The following is a 15,385-nucleotide window of genomic DNA, read 5'->3' as shown; positions in this document are numbered from 1 at the left end:
CTTTAATGTTTTATTTTCCACCTGTGCAAAATATATATAATATATCTTACATGTACAGAGGAGTCCCACAGCTTGAGTCCGAGGATGCTAAGAGAAAGGCACATTCAGGGAGCAGATCTTTCCATACAGTTTTCAGTTAAACCAGCATTCAGGGCACAGCAAGTAACAATAAAGGCAACAAAGGCACAGGCTGCCTGCATACACGACTCTGAAGGGCAACATCACACACAACCCTCAGGTCTGCTGAGAAAGGCGAAAATACTGTTTCTATTTAATAGACCTATAGGACCACCCAGAAACAAGTCGAAACCAGAACAAAGACGCGCCAGGGCAAGGCAAATTCCGCACTTAGCTTGACCTCTGCTGTGCTCTCTTGTTCCCCTTCTCAAGAAGACCAGAGGCCTTTGCTGATTTAAAGGAACACGTAGCACGGCTGGATGAGTCCCTGAGTGACTTTGCTCGATGATAAAACAGCATTTGACAACAGACTGATATTTAAAAAGCTTGTAAACACTGTGCTAAGGGTCGGGAAAAACATATAAAGAATATTTGCTGTTCCTCTCTGGACAGGAAATGTGCAGTCATACATCTTTGGCTCGTCACATGTGCCATGGGCTTCTCCTGACACTTACCCAAAATGGTAATCAAAAAAAAAAATTGAAGCACAATTCATTAGGGCCCAGGGATTCTGACCGTCAGACTGTCACACGCCAGCAGAGGCACCTTTTAGGATCTGGAACAGCCAGAGCAGCTGACGACCTTGGGTGCTGTGAGGTGGGGCTTCACAATGTCCGGTTCTATGGACTCTATGAGGTCACACTCGTTAGCAAGTATGTGCTTGACCAGGCATCTTGAAGCTTCGTCAATGTTTATGTTTTCCTAAGGAGGAGAGAAAAAAAAAAGCAGTTTTCTTTTAATGCAACAGTATACAATAACAGTCTCATACAAGACAAAATCCAATATTTAAAAAATAGTGCCTGTGTGTGCGCACACATGTGTGTACATGTGTGTGTATGTTGCTTTTTGTCTCCAGGCACATGTGTGCATAGGCATGTAGAGGTCTGAGGACAATCTCAGGAGCTGTGATTCAGATACCTCCACCTTTCTTTCTCACTGTCCTGAGACTAGTCACGTGGATTAGGTTGATTGGCAAGAGGGGTCAAGGATGTGCCTGTCTTGGCCTCCCCAGCACTGACATTAAAATTTTTAGCTTGTCTGAAATTTGTTGCCCGTGTTCTGGGGATCAAAAGTTAAGTTAGTCTCTGTGCTTACAAAGCAGGTACTTTACCCACTGAGCTTTCTCCCCAGCCAGGACAGTGTTTTTGATAATTCATGCAAAAATCCTTTCTACACATTATCCATATTTACTCTTGTTTTTCCTCATTCTTATTGCCATCTTGGTTCCTTCCTTCCTTCCTTCCTTCCTTCCTTCCTTCCTTCCTTCCTCCCTTCCTCCCTCCCTCCCTTCCTTCCTTCCTCCCTCCCTCCCTCTCTCCCTCCCTCCCTTCCTTCCTTCCTTTCCTATCTCTTGGTTCTTCAAAGCTGAGGTACAGATTTTATTTTGTCAAATATGAACAATATTATTTGCTGAATTCATTTAATATTACATTTTTTAGATTTCAGTTTTCTTATTTTTCACCTGGTATATAATCTTATACGAGAAATAAGTTTCAGTCTGGCTTGGATTTATAATTGCACCGATGCGTATTGCTTTTAAAGTCTCAATAGGAAACAGAGGCGGTGGGACACCTTTTGCAGCAGTCATTAGCAGTTTAATCAACATTTTTATCTTCTTGCCTGTCAGCCACCACGTTTCTGGCGTCCTTGAACTCAGACATGAACGTGCGACAGCTGCTGGCCAATTAAATATGAGAAGCATGAAAAGGTATATGTCTGACTTTCTTGGCTAGAAGCAACAAAAGTCAGGATTTAACTGACCCACATTCTTTTCACATGAATTCATGGAAAGCTTGAGGTGGGAATTCTCAGCTTCTGATCAGTTCATGTAGCGTAGGTGGGAATTGCACCTTTGCTGTGGGAAATTCCTAAGATTAGGAATCATTTGACCATGGCATTGCCTAAACATTCCAGATGGAGGTAATTCTTTAAAGGAGGATGTGAAATCAGAAGTGGATCCACAGCTAAGAAGACAGTGTAGTGAGCAGCACTTGCTACGCTAGCCTGAGGATCCGAGTTCAGAGCCTCAGAATCTGTATCAAAACACGGATGCAGTAGACCAAGTGTTTGCAAGGCTAGTGCACCCCCGCTGTGAAGATGCGAGGAACAGACAGGAGACTGGTTGTGCACTCATGGACCAGCTAGTCGGGCACTTGCACTGAAACTACAAATGGAGACCCCATGTCAAACCAGTGGAGGGTGAGAACCAACACCAAGGTTGTCTTCTGGCTTGCAGTCACCTCGGCATGGCATGGTGGCACCCCCTTCCCCAACTCACGCACGCATACACACACACACACACACACGTGCTCAGGCAAGCAATGAATGTAGTGTGCAATAGTTGAATGATCTTTAATTATGAAATAACATGAAACAAATATTTTAATCTACAGCATACATCAGATATTTAATTTACTATAATTCATGGGATTTTTTTCTTCCGAACAGATGAAAAAAAATAACAAGGAATTTACTGCCAGGATACTAAAAATCACCTCTTCTCATGTAAAATTAGGTGAAGCTCTCCAGAAAACTTCCATTGTTTTAAATCATAATTTATGGAAGTTTTAAAAACATACTTCCAGGTACTCCTTCGCTAAAAGATAAAGTTTGTCACGTTAAGCTGTTACATCACTGTCTCTTTGTCCAGTCTGAAGTGAAATTATTTATTCCTAATATTTTTGCTTCTCAGAATCACTGATCTGCTTTGAGAACCTTGCAAAAATAAATAAATAAAAAGAGAGTGCCAAATGAAAAAAAGGCATCCTTGCATCAAGTCCTATTTCCTAGAGAATGCTAAGGTGCTGATGGCCACCCAATGTGTCCATGGCCGATGGCACTAGCTGCATACATGTGTTATCAAACTGCACCCTCTTCAAACCTGACCCCGAGTTCATCTACTGTCAAAGTACATGCTGTTGCACCATGCTAATGGTTTTTGCTGGAACAGACCTCATGGGTCGTCTCTGAGCCTCTGTTTTGTTTGTTATTAAGGGGTCTGTCTGAAAACGGAACAAATCAAAGCTTGCCTCACTTGGCTGTCCCTCGTCCATGCACTTCCTATGCACATGGCAGAAGTTTTAGGCTCGCATTCTTTAATTCTCTTTCGAATACAGCAGGATAAAGGTCCGCTTTTGCTCTTGTTGATTCTGTTGTTATTGTTGGGGTGGGTGGTGGGTACCCTCTCTTCAGCACCTCCAGCGTCTGTTCCATTCCCTGAAAACGAGTGTACAGAAAGACAGGTGCCACTGTTCCCTGGTGGGAAAACAACTGTGTCCTGCCGGCACAGTGTGTGCTCAGTACACCTGACACACCTCAACTCCTGGCCCCGAGGGAATGATCTGAGCTTAAGCAGTGTCTGGCCCTTCCAAACAGACACAGACCAATGCTTTGCTTCTGAATCCAACAGGCTGTTTATGCTACTAAGAACAAACCTGGTTACTGGTTTTCCATTACATTCATGATGGTAAGAACAGGTAACCTCACTAGGCCTTGGAGGACCTCAGCGTATGGTACAGCATCGCTCACTAAAGAAATCCTATGTGCTAGGGTGACTTTAAAGTATGTGCACAGGGAATTAGTTATAAGCCAACACCACTTCTGTATTAACTGTTGCTTGTGTGTTAGAAACAAAGGCACTGTACAACCCCAGTCCAGACACCAGACACCAACTATGATCATAAGTTGGCAGGTAAGAAGCCATAAGTTTGTCAAGGTTCCAGACTTCAGCCTGACTTTACAGCGGGTGGTCTGGAAGGCCACACCACTCCTCAGCATTAAAACAAGTTGTGTTTCTTTTCAAGGCTGTTTTTTTCCCTAATTTTGAAATAGTTATTCTTTGACTTTGTATGTATGTGTGTATATATATGTGTATATATATATATATATATATATATATATATATATGAACATTAGTCGTGTTCACTCCCACTGCCCTCCCTTAGCCCCGTCTCTCTTCCACACCTCGCCTCACACTTCCATGCATTTTGCTCTGTGTGATCCACTGAGTTTAATTGGGGTTGTTTATGTGCGGATGCGTGAACACTTATTTACTGGGGTATGAACTAATTTTTCTGTGACTACACGGCTGAAGAAGGTGACACCCCTTCCCCAGTAACCAATCACTACTAACAGTCCCTCAGGGAGAGGTGGGACCCCATGTGTTCTTCCCTGACCCATGAGAAAATGCTGTCAAACCATTTTAAAGATCAAACGCAGTAGCAAAAGTTCTTTACCCACCATGAGACACAATAGGTACTAGATAATTCTCCTCTTATTTTGTTATACACTATAAAATATGTTTATATGATAGAAAAACTTTAAGAGTGTTCATGTTCATATATGAAGTATATATATGTATATATATATTATATATAGGTATATATGTATGAATTATATTGTAACTTAGGTTTTTTAGTGTTTTTTAAATAATTCTATTTATATGTCAACATGCCAGTTAAATGTACTTTTCATTCATTAATGTAAAATTGAGAAAAATCTGCTAAGGAATAGGGTTAAACGCAATAATAGCAAATAAATGAAAATCTATTCATCATGATGAGGAAATGACTAAATATCTGTCAAACCAGTGGAAGCTTAGTAAGATGGTCTCCGTAAAGATAAGATGATAAAGGAGCAGTTGCCTTTGGAAAGAAGCTTACCGAGTAAAGCTAAGTAAAGGACTGGGGTGGGGACATGAGGCTCCCCACAAAGGAAACAAGCAGAACCTTCTTGGCGAGGCCCCAAATAGTGACAAAGTGGCAGTTCACAGTGACTGAGCGACACCTCTTATCTTACCCAGTGTTTATGTGCATTCCTGCTAAGTCCTAGACGTAGAAATGAAGATGAGAAAGTCACATTCCAGTATGGAAAGAACATATAGCTTTTTGCAGAGGTTTAATCTCTAGGCTCTCTTGGAGGTGAAGTGCTAATCAGTACAATTCTCTGCAATCCCATTATAGACAAGACTGTGGAGACCCTGAGCACTCTACCACAGGGACACACACCGAGCACTCTGCCTAACCATCTATCAGCATGTTTCATGAATACCGGTGTTGGTGTGCTTCTAGCTATCACAGCAGCATGCCTGACCCTGTTCTGAGACGTAAAGACGGAGCCAGGAAGCATTCAGGGCTTCCGTTTATCATCATAGTCACCATAAGCATGCTGTAAAAAGGAATGGATGTAATGGGTAGAAAGTGTCTGGAGTCCCAGGCTTATCTGAGTTCCCTCTCCCCCTTTTGCCTGTGTAATCCCAGGAAAGCTCAAAGCAGGAGATGCTTCACAGGCCAGTATGAGAAATGTGTCGCACAGACTGGTGTGCTTGAATAACTCGGTCTGCAGGTGGTGCTGTTTGGGAAAGTTATAGAACCCTTAGGAGGTGGAGCTTTGCTGGATGAGGTAGGTCATTAGAAGTAGGCTTTAAAGTCTTATCACCTGAACCCACTTCCCTGCTCTTTCTCCCTGCTTCCTGGGCGTGTATGAAACATGCTTGCTCTCTCCTTCCTGACCACCAGGCCAGCCTCATGCTTTTGTTGCTGTCTTTCTAGTTATGGTGAGCTATCCATCCTTGGGAAGTGTGAGCTAAAATAAACCCTCTAATACTCTAAGGCGCTGTAAGTAATAATATCACAGCGGCAGAAAAAGCAACTGATACACCACATTTTCTCCTCTTGAAAAAAGAAATTAAAAAAAAAAAGAATCTGCCATAAGGGATATTCAGTTAATTGTATTAATACTTAAAGCATGCGAAGTACTTGCAGTACTGAAGGGTTCAGCGGCAACTATATTCTGTGCTTGTGAGGTTTGACTCAGCACCTGAAGAACAGTACTGTGTGAATTCTATCCCTTTGTGGGGCAGCCAGGGATGTTGAAATAAGAGCGGCGGGGCTGCGTCCCCAGCACCCTGCCGCCCACATGGCTAGTTTAGCTTATGTCCCGAAATAATTACACGGAAACTGTATTCTTTTAAACACTGCCTGGCCCCAATAGTTCCAGCTTCTTATTGGCTAGCTCTTACATATTGATCTAACCCATTTCTATTATTCTGTGTAGTCCACAAGCTGGCTTACCAGGAATGATCTTAGCCTGCATCTGCCTGGAGTTGGAGAACCATGGCGACTCACTGACTCAGCTTCTTTCTCCCAGCATCCTGTTCTGTTTTCTCCGCCTACCTAAGGGTTGGCCTATGAAATGGGCCTAGGCAGTTTCTTTATTAATAAGAAATCATTCCCACATCACAGGGACACTGAGAATGAAAAAGAGTAAGTAGCAAGCCCCACATCACACATCAGTATGAGCGCTGGGCAAACAGTAAATAGTGATAATGACCGCAGGCTTACTGCCAAAAGGCAGGGGAAGCGTGTATGCAGTGTCGAAAGCCAGTCTGAACTCCTTTGACTCTTCTAAAGATTACCCCAATAAATACGGGTTGAAATGGATACATACGAGGTGCCAGAATAAAAAAGGGAGGGAGCGTGCCATTTGGACCCCAGGCCAGCTGTGTTTTAACTGCTGATACCCTTTCAAATATATTTAGTATCCGCTTTCTTGCTTTTGTTGTACACCACTTGAGTCACAGCCAAAGGACATAGTCTGAGAAAACAAATAGCAATATAGAATCTTTTAAAATAATTGTTTATTTGGTGCTCTCTCTCTCTCTCTCTGTGTCTGTGTGTGTGTGTCTCTGTCTCTGTCTCTCTGTGTGTGTGTCTACATGCATACCAACTTGAGGAAGAAGGTTCTTTCCTTCCACAGGGGCTTGAACTCAGATCATCAGGTGAAGGACAGTCTTACATATTTACTTTCTGAGTCCCTGCTCTAGCCTAATGTAGAACAAACCTCTCACTCCTCTTGTCTCAAGGCCAAGGTGGATGATCAAGCCCTGCCTACTTAAACTGCAGCTAGGTTTCGGGCTTCAGTGAACTACTGTGCTATCCGGGTAGCTGGAGTCAGGCTTGCATTGCAGATGGCCATGCAGAAGTAGAACTGCCGGCTCAGCTGTCAAGTGCTCTCTGGGGATTTTTGTTTGCACATGTGACTCAGAGCAGTGACAGCATCCCAGGAGCATCTCCTGCCTGGAAGGGAATTTATACAGCCTGTGACTCCCAAGCTACACACAGGCCGGCAAGATCTGGCTGATTCAGTCCCCCATGTGCAGTAAGAGGATATGGTCTACTGTGCTGGCAGCTTCGGGTCAGATGGCTCAGGCTGAGCCATATGGGTTCACTTCACTGTATCAATAGAAAAGCGACCACCAACGAAGCGTTGCACTAAAACAAGGGGTGTAAGTGCTATAGTTGGACAAGTGGGTTATTTACGAAATAATGTTCTCATGCACTCAACACACACACACACACACACACACACACAAAATCTATGAAAAAAACTTGGCAGACACATTTTAAAGATAAAGAAGTTATAAGGCTGGGAAAACTCACCCAGAGTAGAGTTTGTCCTTGGTCAATCTGTCATTCAACCAAGACTCAACTTCTGTGCCCGTCTCTGAGCACTACACAGCAGTCTCCCAGATTTAGAGCAGAAAGAGAATAACTTCCCTTCTAAATTCGGAGTTCTCAGTCATGGCCATATATATGTACTTATGTCTACCGTGTTAGCTTACAAATCTACATTGCCAGGTTTTCCCTCTCAAGTATGGATTCATGTACCATATGCATACTTTCCCTATGTCAGCTAAGTTAATCCTACCTCCCCTAAAAAACCCCAAGTAACAAAAACAGGATTACACAATTTTCCCAGAGTTATCCAGTCCACAGATCCAGCTAGTCTCAATACCCTGAAACATATTCTGTCAGGGGGCAGGGCCACAGGCTAGCCAAGTTCCCCTTCCTAACCTACTCTTCTCCATAAATGCGTATGTAAGGCACCGGGCACCAGCTCGCCTTCCTTCTTGGAGCTCTGTTGCTTTCTTTCCAAACCTGAAAAGTCAGAAATGAGCAGTCTACAGTGGGTTTCAGTTGGTCCATGGCTAGTAATTAATTTTGTGGCTTTCTCTTTAAACTCTCTTTAAACGGAATATGCACACCCTCCCCCCAGCTTGACAACTAACTCATATCCAGTAAATTCCTGAACCTGAAGAAAAATGGCATCATACCCATTGTTTTCACCTTCATCCAGCACCTGCAACCCTAATACCAGGCAGACAGTTCCTCAGAGCCTTTTGAGTTTGCCAGTCCTGTGATGTATTTTCCAAATCCAGTATGTGTAACTTACCGAGAACGATCACTCAGTCAGAACACTCATGGATTCTGCTACTATTAACACCTCACTTTTAATTCAGTCGCGCTTTAATTACCCTTACTGTGAGCCTTCTGCTAACACACTGTTAAGACACCCAATCATCAGCTTCAGAAAGATAATACCCAAGTTTCAACGCTATCACTTAGTCAGACTTAATAACTCCATTCATGAAGAATAGCTTCAGTTAATATCCTCTCTCATTTGTCAGCTCGGGAAGGCAAATAACCCAACAGACACAAATATGAACAATAATAATTGATAATACTGCTTGGATGCTTACTCAGTATTCTGCTATGCATGCTGCTACGTGTATTAACTCCTCTGAGAGGTAATATACTCTGAACCCCTCTTTAGCGAAGAGAAGATTGAGACACCCATAGAATAAACACTTAGCCACAGTGTAAAGCCGGATGCATCTGATTCAACTTCAAGTGTTATTGATTGCTCTCTGTGAGCAGAAATGATCTGTCTTCAACTCTCTCTCTCTCTCTATCTTGATTAAATGCATTTGTTCTGACAACTCTGTGCGTTAAGGCTGCAAACAGAAACCAGAGCACCGTGGTCTCAGGAAGCAGCGGGGTGTAATGGAATGAAAGAAGCTTCAGAGTCAAGATCTATAGCGCGAATTATCTCCAGGACCAGGGAGAAGTTGAGAAGTTCTAACTCCACTTCTTAGTCTGCAAAATGAGGCCAGTAATAACTCTATCTCACAGGGCTCTTGTTAGGGTTCAATGATAAACAGAGATGAAGAACTCAGACATGACTCCAATTCTGTCACTGATACGTCAACAAATTTAAGTCCCTACTCCTATATCATTCTCGTCTTTCTTTAAGTCATACTTTGGTTATCACGTTCTGTGGGGAGTCTCACGGTTTGTGTTGGCTGGGGCAGAAGCCTTTCTCAGATACTGTCGCCTATTTCCAAAGAGCAGAAAAAGGCTTCTGCGTATGTATGCACCCTTCTCTGAGATACCAGGGCTATTGCTGTGTGCACTTGCATGTACAGTTACAGCTGCGATAACAGAGGTGTGAACATGCTTAGCGACAGAAGCTCCTCTCCTGGATAAGGCTCTATGATGTAGACATCGTGTAGATATCTTAAGTGGTTCCAGCAGTAATGCTAAAACTTTAAACTTTACATCTGAAGCAGCGCCATCTTCTGCTTGGCAAAGTGAGTGCTCATTTTGCTCTCATAAATTGGTAAAATCCTTTCAAGCAAATAGAAAGCAGGGATTAAGCTTTAGTTCTCAAGTTTCAAGTAGGCCTTTTATTATTATTTCTATATTATTACCATTATTTTAAATTATACCAAAAAGAAATGGTTTTCTGATTACGGTAATTCTTTCAAAGCACTCCTGTTTCAATTGTCTTTAGCATCTCTGTCACTATGCCCAATAAAGTACCCTAAATTATCCATATATCCAGCACATGGTGAGTTATTAGATGTCCCTGTACTTGCTGGAGAATGTTACGCTGTGGAAAATACTTTTCTCATTCATATTTTGCTTAGGATATACCCCATCTGCAATGGTATTGATGATGTAAATGTCTGTGAAGTGATATAGCAAGCTCAGCTAAAGATTTTCAAGTTTCATGATTCGACCATGTCAGGTTTCCTTTTCTGCTTCTATCCACGTCCCTCTTTCCCTCCCCCTGCCTGTTTTCTAAGTATCAGCTATCATTTCTACATGCTGGACCTGACCTATCCGATCACTGTCAATTGCTAAGTGTGTCCACAAGATCTGAACGAGGCCACTCTTGCAACCACTGGACTTGAAGTTCTTCTAGCCTCGAGTGTGAACATGCGACCAATTCCAAATTCATCCGAGTTCTTCTTCAGAGATTTCTACATCTGAAGCTGAGGACTGGAAATCTTTTTCTCAGACATCAAAGTGGTGAACAGATGAGCCTAGATGCTTCAAGTCTCTTCCATATATAGCAAGCTACCACTGATGGAGAAAATGAAGCTGACCTGAGAGCATTTGAGAGTATAATTTTATTGCCTAAAATTCATGGAATAGCCCAAGTCTTTCAGCAATCCTGTCACTCTCAGGAACTAAACTCCAGATTCCATGGACAATTGAATGGGCTTCTGAATTTTATGGCCAAAAAAAAAAAAAAAAAAAAAAAAAGCTTATGGCTAATCAAATTGATAGAGTGTACACGCTCTAGTAGGTGATCTGTTAAAACAATGTTTCCTACTTAGAGCCTCAATATGAGGAACCTTCCCCATTAAAGGACCATTATTCTGGGGACTTCCAAGTCCCACTGTATTAGTCAATGGGCAGAGAGAGTCTCGATGGTCATCTTTAGTTCTGTTTGGAAAATGACAGAGTATACATTCCCTGCCTTCACCACTGATGAAACTGAACGGGAGAGAGAGAGTGAGAGAGACTTGGCATGCCGTTAATGACTAGGACAGTTTGCAGAGAGGCATCAGACAGGTCTTGAGTTTAAAGGAACTTGAGTATAATGGATATCAACATAGGCAGCTCTTACTTTCCCCCTCATTTTTCTTTTTCTTTCTCAGAACAACTTACCCCCCAAAATGCCATTTTTAAATCTATTGCCCTACATATGAGGTAATAGTCCTGCAGAAGACTGCTTGAATATACCTAGTCCCATCTTGTTTTGATTGGCAGGGAGTATCAACCTATCAAAGTACACAATGCCTTTTCATAAACAGCCAGGCACACTGTTTTAAGTGTTGCATTATATGACTGTTTTGTTAGCATGATATTTGCATATGCGTGCATGTGCGCTCACACACACACACACACACACACACACACACACACACACACACACACACTTCATCTTCAGCTAGACTCGAGAGATAGAGTAAGGTAAAAGTAGAAACAGTATATGTAGACAGATTTTCCTTTGGCCCTCCAGCTCACAAAAAAATGACACAGAGACTTATTAGTAATTTTAAAGCTCAGCCTTAGCTTAGGTTTGTTTCTAACTAGCTCCTAAAACTTAAATTCATCAATATTTTTAGTCTACATTCATCCATGCACGTGTAATTTCATTTCCATCTTGCCCATCCTCAGCATCTGGCTGACAATACTACCATTCTTCTCCCCAGAACTCTCTCTCTCTCTCTCTCCAGAAGTCCTTGCTCTACCTCCTGCATAGCTATTGACAATTTAGCTTTTTTATTAAACCAATCACAGTGATATATCTTTACACAATATAATCAAGTATCTTTCAACAAGCATACCTTAGATAAAGGTCAGAAATCACACTACATTAAACAGTTGATGAATGTCTCCCTTGGTCCCACTTCCCCATCCACTACTCTCCCACATACTGCTGCTTCAAGTTATTAGTTGCTGATTGTATAAAGAGAAGCATAGTCCTATGGCCAGATACAGGCATGATTGCCTGATACTCTTTCCCCGTGTTAGCACAGGAAGAATAAAATGGGATAGGGGTTCTATAGGGTTTCTCTGTGTAACAGTCCTAACTGTCCTGGAACTAGGTCTTGTAGACAAGGCCAACATCAGACTCACCAAAATCCTCCTTTCTCTGCCTCCTGAGTGCTGGGATTAAAGGCTTGCACCACCACCACCTGGTTGGACCCCACCGTGTTCTAATGATACACTGTAGATGCAAACCTTCCTGTAAGCTGGATGCTATTCTAAATAGGTAAGGCATCTATGCAGAGAGCTGGAATAAGAATCACCAAACCAGAGTTGTATTGTTGATCTTCAGTCAGAGAGGAATGTAAGAGTCATTTGGCCACAGTGAGCACTCTAGCTTCCAGCACATTCCATGCTCTAGCTCAGCTGAGCTTTGCTAGGCAGGGGAACTCAGTGTAGAAGAGACAGAAGAAACAAGCTTGGCACACTGTAGTAGCCTGTGCTCATGTAAGCAGGCAGTCTGAGCCAATAAAGTTTTATAAGTGGATAATGAGGATGTAATATGAACAAAATTATACTTTAATTTAAATAACCAAGATACAACCATTCAAGTTCAAGTGCCATTCGGTTTTACTAGATTAGTTCACTATGTAGTGCACCAAACATGATTTCCAGTAGCACTCTGAGGGTAGAATACTAACTGTGAAACAGTCACAAACAATAAACTCATTGTGACCATGGTCAATTAGAAACAATTCATCTGTGTTGACTTCAAAAGAATAAGGATTCAGGGAAGTGTGCTATATAGAATATATTCATTACTAAGAGTAGTAATGAAAGAAAAATGGGCTTAATAAGACTAGGGATTAATATTAGAGTAAAGAAGAGAAAAGAAAGTTGTGTTGGGATATTGTTTGGTTAAATAGTTTAAAGTTATTAAGGCTACAGATACTTATATTGAAGAAGTAAATATGAATTGATGGTGAATGGAATAGAGAAAATGAGATATGAAAAACATAGCAAGTCACATGTTTTGTAGGTAAATAGCAGAAAGAGCACACCAAAAGAGGTACAGAAACAAATGGAATAATCACACAAACTAATTGAATGATATAAAAAACAGAACAAAATAAGGGACACTTACGTGTAAATGTGTTTGTTACTTTTCTGCTGCTGTGCTAAATATCACACCAAGGTCACTTATGCAAGAAGGAATTTAGTGGGGAAAGACCACGAGCACTAAAAGTCTACCCTAGTAATACTTCCTCCAGCAAGGAAGCCCCAACCTGCCCTAAACAGCACAACCATCTGGGAACCAAGTATCCAAGTACTGGAACCAGTGGGGGACTTGTCTCATTTAAACCACCACTGTAAATGAAAAGTAAAACAAATAAAAGTCAGTGTGACATAGAGAGCTTCAGTCAGTATCGCCTCTTTGCTGAGATGGATGTTAGATCCAAATTCTCCATGAACTAGTTCCTAGAGCAAACTGATGATGGGGCGAACTGCTGTTTGTGTCTCCAGATGAAACCTGGTCTATATGAATGGTCAATATTGGTCTGTGCTAGATTTCGGCACAAATAAATATCAGAAAGGGTGGCTCATCCTTCTGGAGTTTCCCGGACATCCATATTAAGTGTAAGCAGACTACAGTCCACAACCCCAGAGAACCAAAACAACAAAGAAGACCCTAAGAGAGACATACATGGAACTACACAGGAAGGAGAAAAGAGAAGATCTCCTGAGTATATTGGGAGGTGTGGGGGTCACGAGAGAGGGTAGAAGAAAAGGGGGAGAGAAGGAAGGAAAGCAGAGAAAAATGTATAGATCAACAAAAACAATTAAAAGAAAAAAAGGCCACAAAAAAGTGTTGCCCCAAGTACGTCATCCAGTAATGTGCAAGACTGTTAACTTCTGTGAGTGGATCCCAGCACCCAAGGCTCTGATGCGTCCAGGTCCTATATACCCGTTGTCTGCATATTCTTATCTTACTAATGCTTGAATAGCTCACGTCAGCATCGTTAGCCTTAGCTTGAGTAAGTTTGCTCTCCTAAGTTTCAGTTCAGGCTGGCTGGCATAGAGTATTCAGGAGGTTCTCTGGGCCTCATGGGAGGATGAGGGTTTGGTGTTCTAGTGACACCACAGTGCAGCATTGTGACTCTAATCACCTCCTTCCCAGTGGGCAGCTTGATTGGAGAGTTTCTCTTGGGATCTGTTCCTTCATTACTCCAGCATTATAGGCAGTAATGAAGCACAGCTGCCAGTGGGTGGATCACTACCCAGCATCCTCTCTTGTGGGTCTTTAGTTTTCACTTTACAGTCCTCTCTTTTTCTCTCTTCTACAGATGTGCAATATTTTCTTTGTGTTCCTGCAAAGAAAAAGCTGGCCTTGAGGTCAGGGGGCGGAACTAGCCACTAGCTAACCTTGGAGGCCAGAGGACGGTGGCACACACCTTTAATCCCAGCATTTGGGAAGAGGAAGCAGGAAGATCAGGAGTTCAAGGTCACCCTGGGCTACTTGAGCTTGACCCAGTCTAAAAGAAAAGTAGACCCCGGTGGTGGAGGATCACGCCTTTTATCTGGGCACATGGGATGCTCAAACCTTTGATCCCAACACGTGGGAAACCCAGTCACACCTTTAATCCCAGCACTAGGTGGAGACAGGAATATAAGGTGGGTGGAGATAGAATCTCACCCCATTCAGCCAGAGAATTCTTAGAGACAGGATTCCTATTCAGTCTGAAGATTCATAGAGGTAAGAAGTTTCTGGAGGTTGGCTGTTCTGCTTCTCTGATCTTTCAGCTTTCACCCTAATACCTGACTCCAGGCTTTTATTTATTAAGACAAAGTAGATTCAAGGTTCATACAGATTTTCCTTTTCTCTTTTCCCTGCTGCTTTGTTCAGGGTTCTGGGCTCGTCTGTGAATTCCCTTATAAAGTCACCATTCAATATGTCTATATTTTACCTAGTCTCTGACACTCTGGAAATTCCTCTGATCCTCTGTTGTCACCCCACACTTTTCACCTCTTTCTGGAGTCATAGATGTTTCCTTTCAGATTTATCAGAGCACCGGGAAGTGCTGCCTGTCCCCACTCGGCCCCTTTCCTTCTCCCGTGACATTCTCATCGTTTCGGAATATAACAGGGCACAGCAGGCTAAGCCAGTCTCTGAGTACTGTCCCAGCATGTCAGGTCAGTGGGCTGGCATCGGCGGAGCTCTGCTACTCCTCTCTTAAGTCTAATGGGATATTGATTTTCCCCCAATCTCAGCAGGCTCTCCCAAGAAATCAATATCTCACTTGCGGCGAAGCAGACAGAGATGAAATGGAAGGCCTTGGGATGATAAGGCTGTCACCAACAAATCAAGAATGCTTCAAAGATGGCAAACAAGACACCATCAGAGAAGGCAAAGCACCACAGAGGAGGGGGCAAGCAAAGTCAATGCAGAAAACAATAAAGGAGCGGGAGGAGAGAGAAGAAACACAGGTCATAACAATGAAGCCCCCCTGAACCAGGGAAACTCATGCCAGGGTTAGAAAGAGGAGAGAGAGAGAGAGAGAGAGAGAGAGAGAGAGAGAGAGAGA

General features: G+C 42.5%; 1 protein-coding gene across 1 annotated transcript in view; it reads right to left on the bottom strand.

Moving 5' to 3' along the window:
• Nucleotides 1-509: 509 nt before the first annotated feature.
• The window catches only part of Rab38 (RAB38, member RAS oncogene family), a 50,037-nt gene continuing 35,161 nt past the window's right edge, over nt 510-15,385 (bottom strand). Inside the window, exon 3 of the mRNA XM_005357619.2 lies at nt 510-879. Within this exon, the coding sequence (XP_005357676.1) occupies nt 727-879 (153 nt within the window). The 3' untranslated portion in view covers nt 510-726. The remainder of the gene's footprint in view (nt 880-15,385) is intronic.

This window comes from Microtus ochrogaster, chromosome 22, assembly GCF_000317375.1.
Source record: "Microtus ochrogaster isolate Prairie Vole_2 chromosome 22, MicOch1.0, whole genome shotgun sequence".
NCBI lineage: Eukaryota > Metazoa > Chordata > Mammalia > Rodentia > Cricetidae > Microtus > Microtus ochrogaster.
Note: the sequence above shows the minus strand (reverse complement) of the source record. Positions and strands in the feature narration are given on the sequence as shown.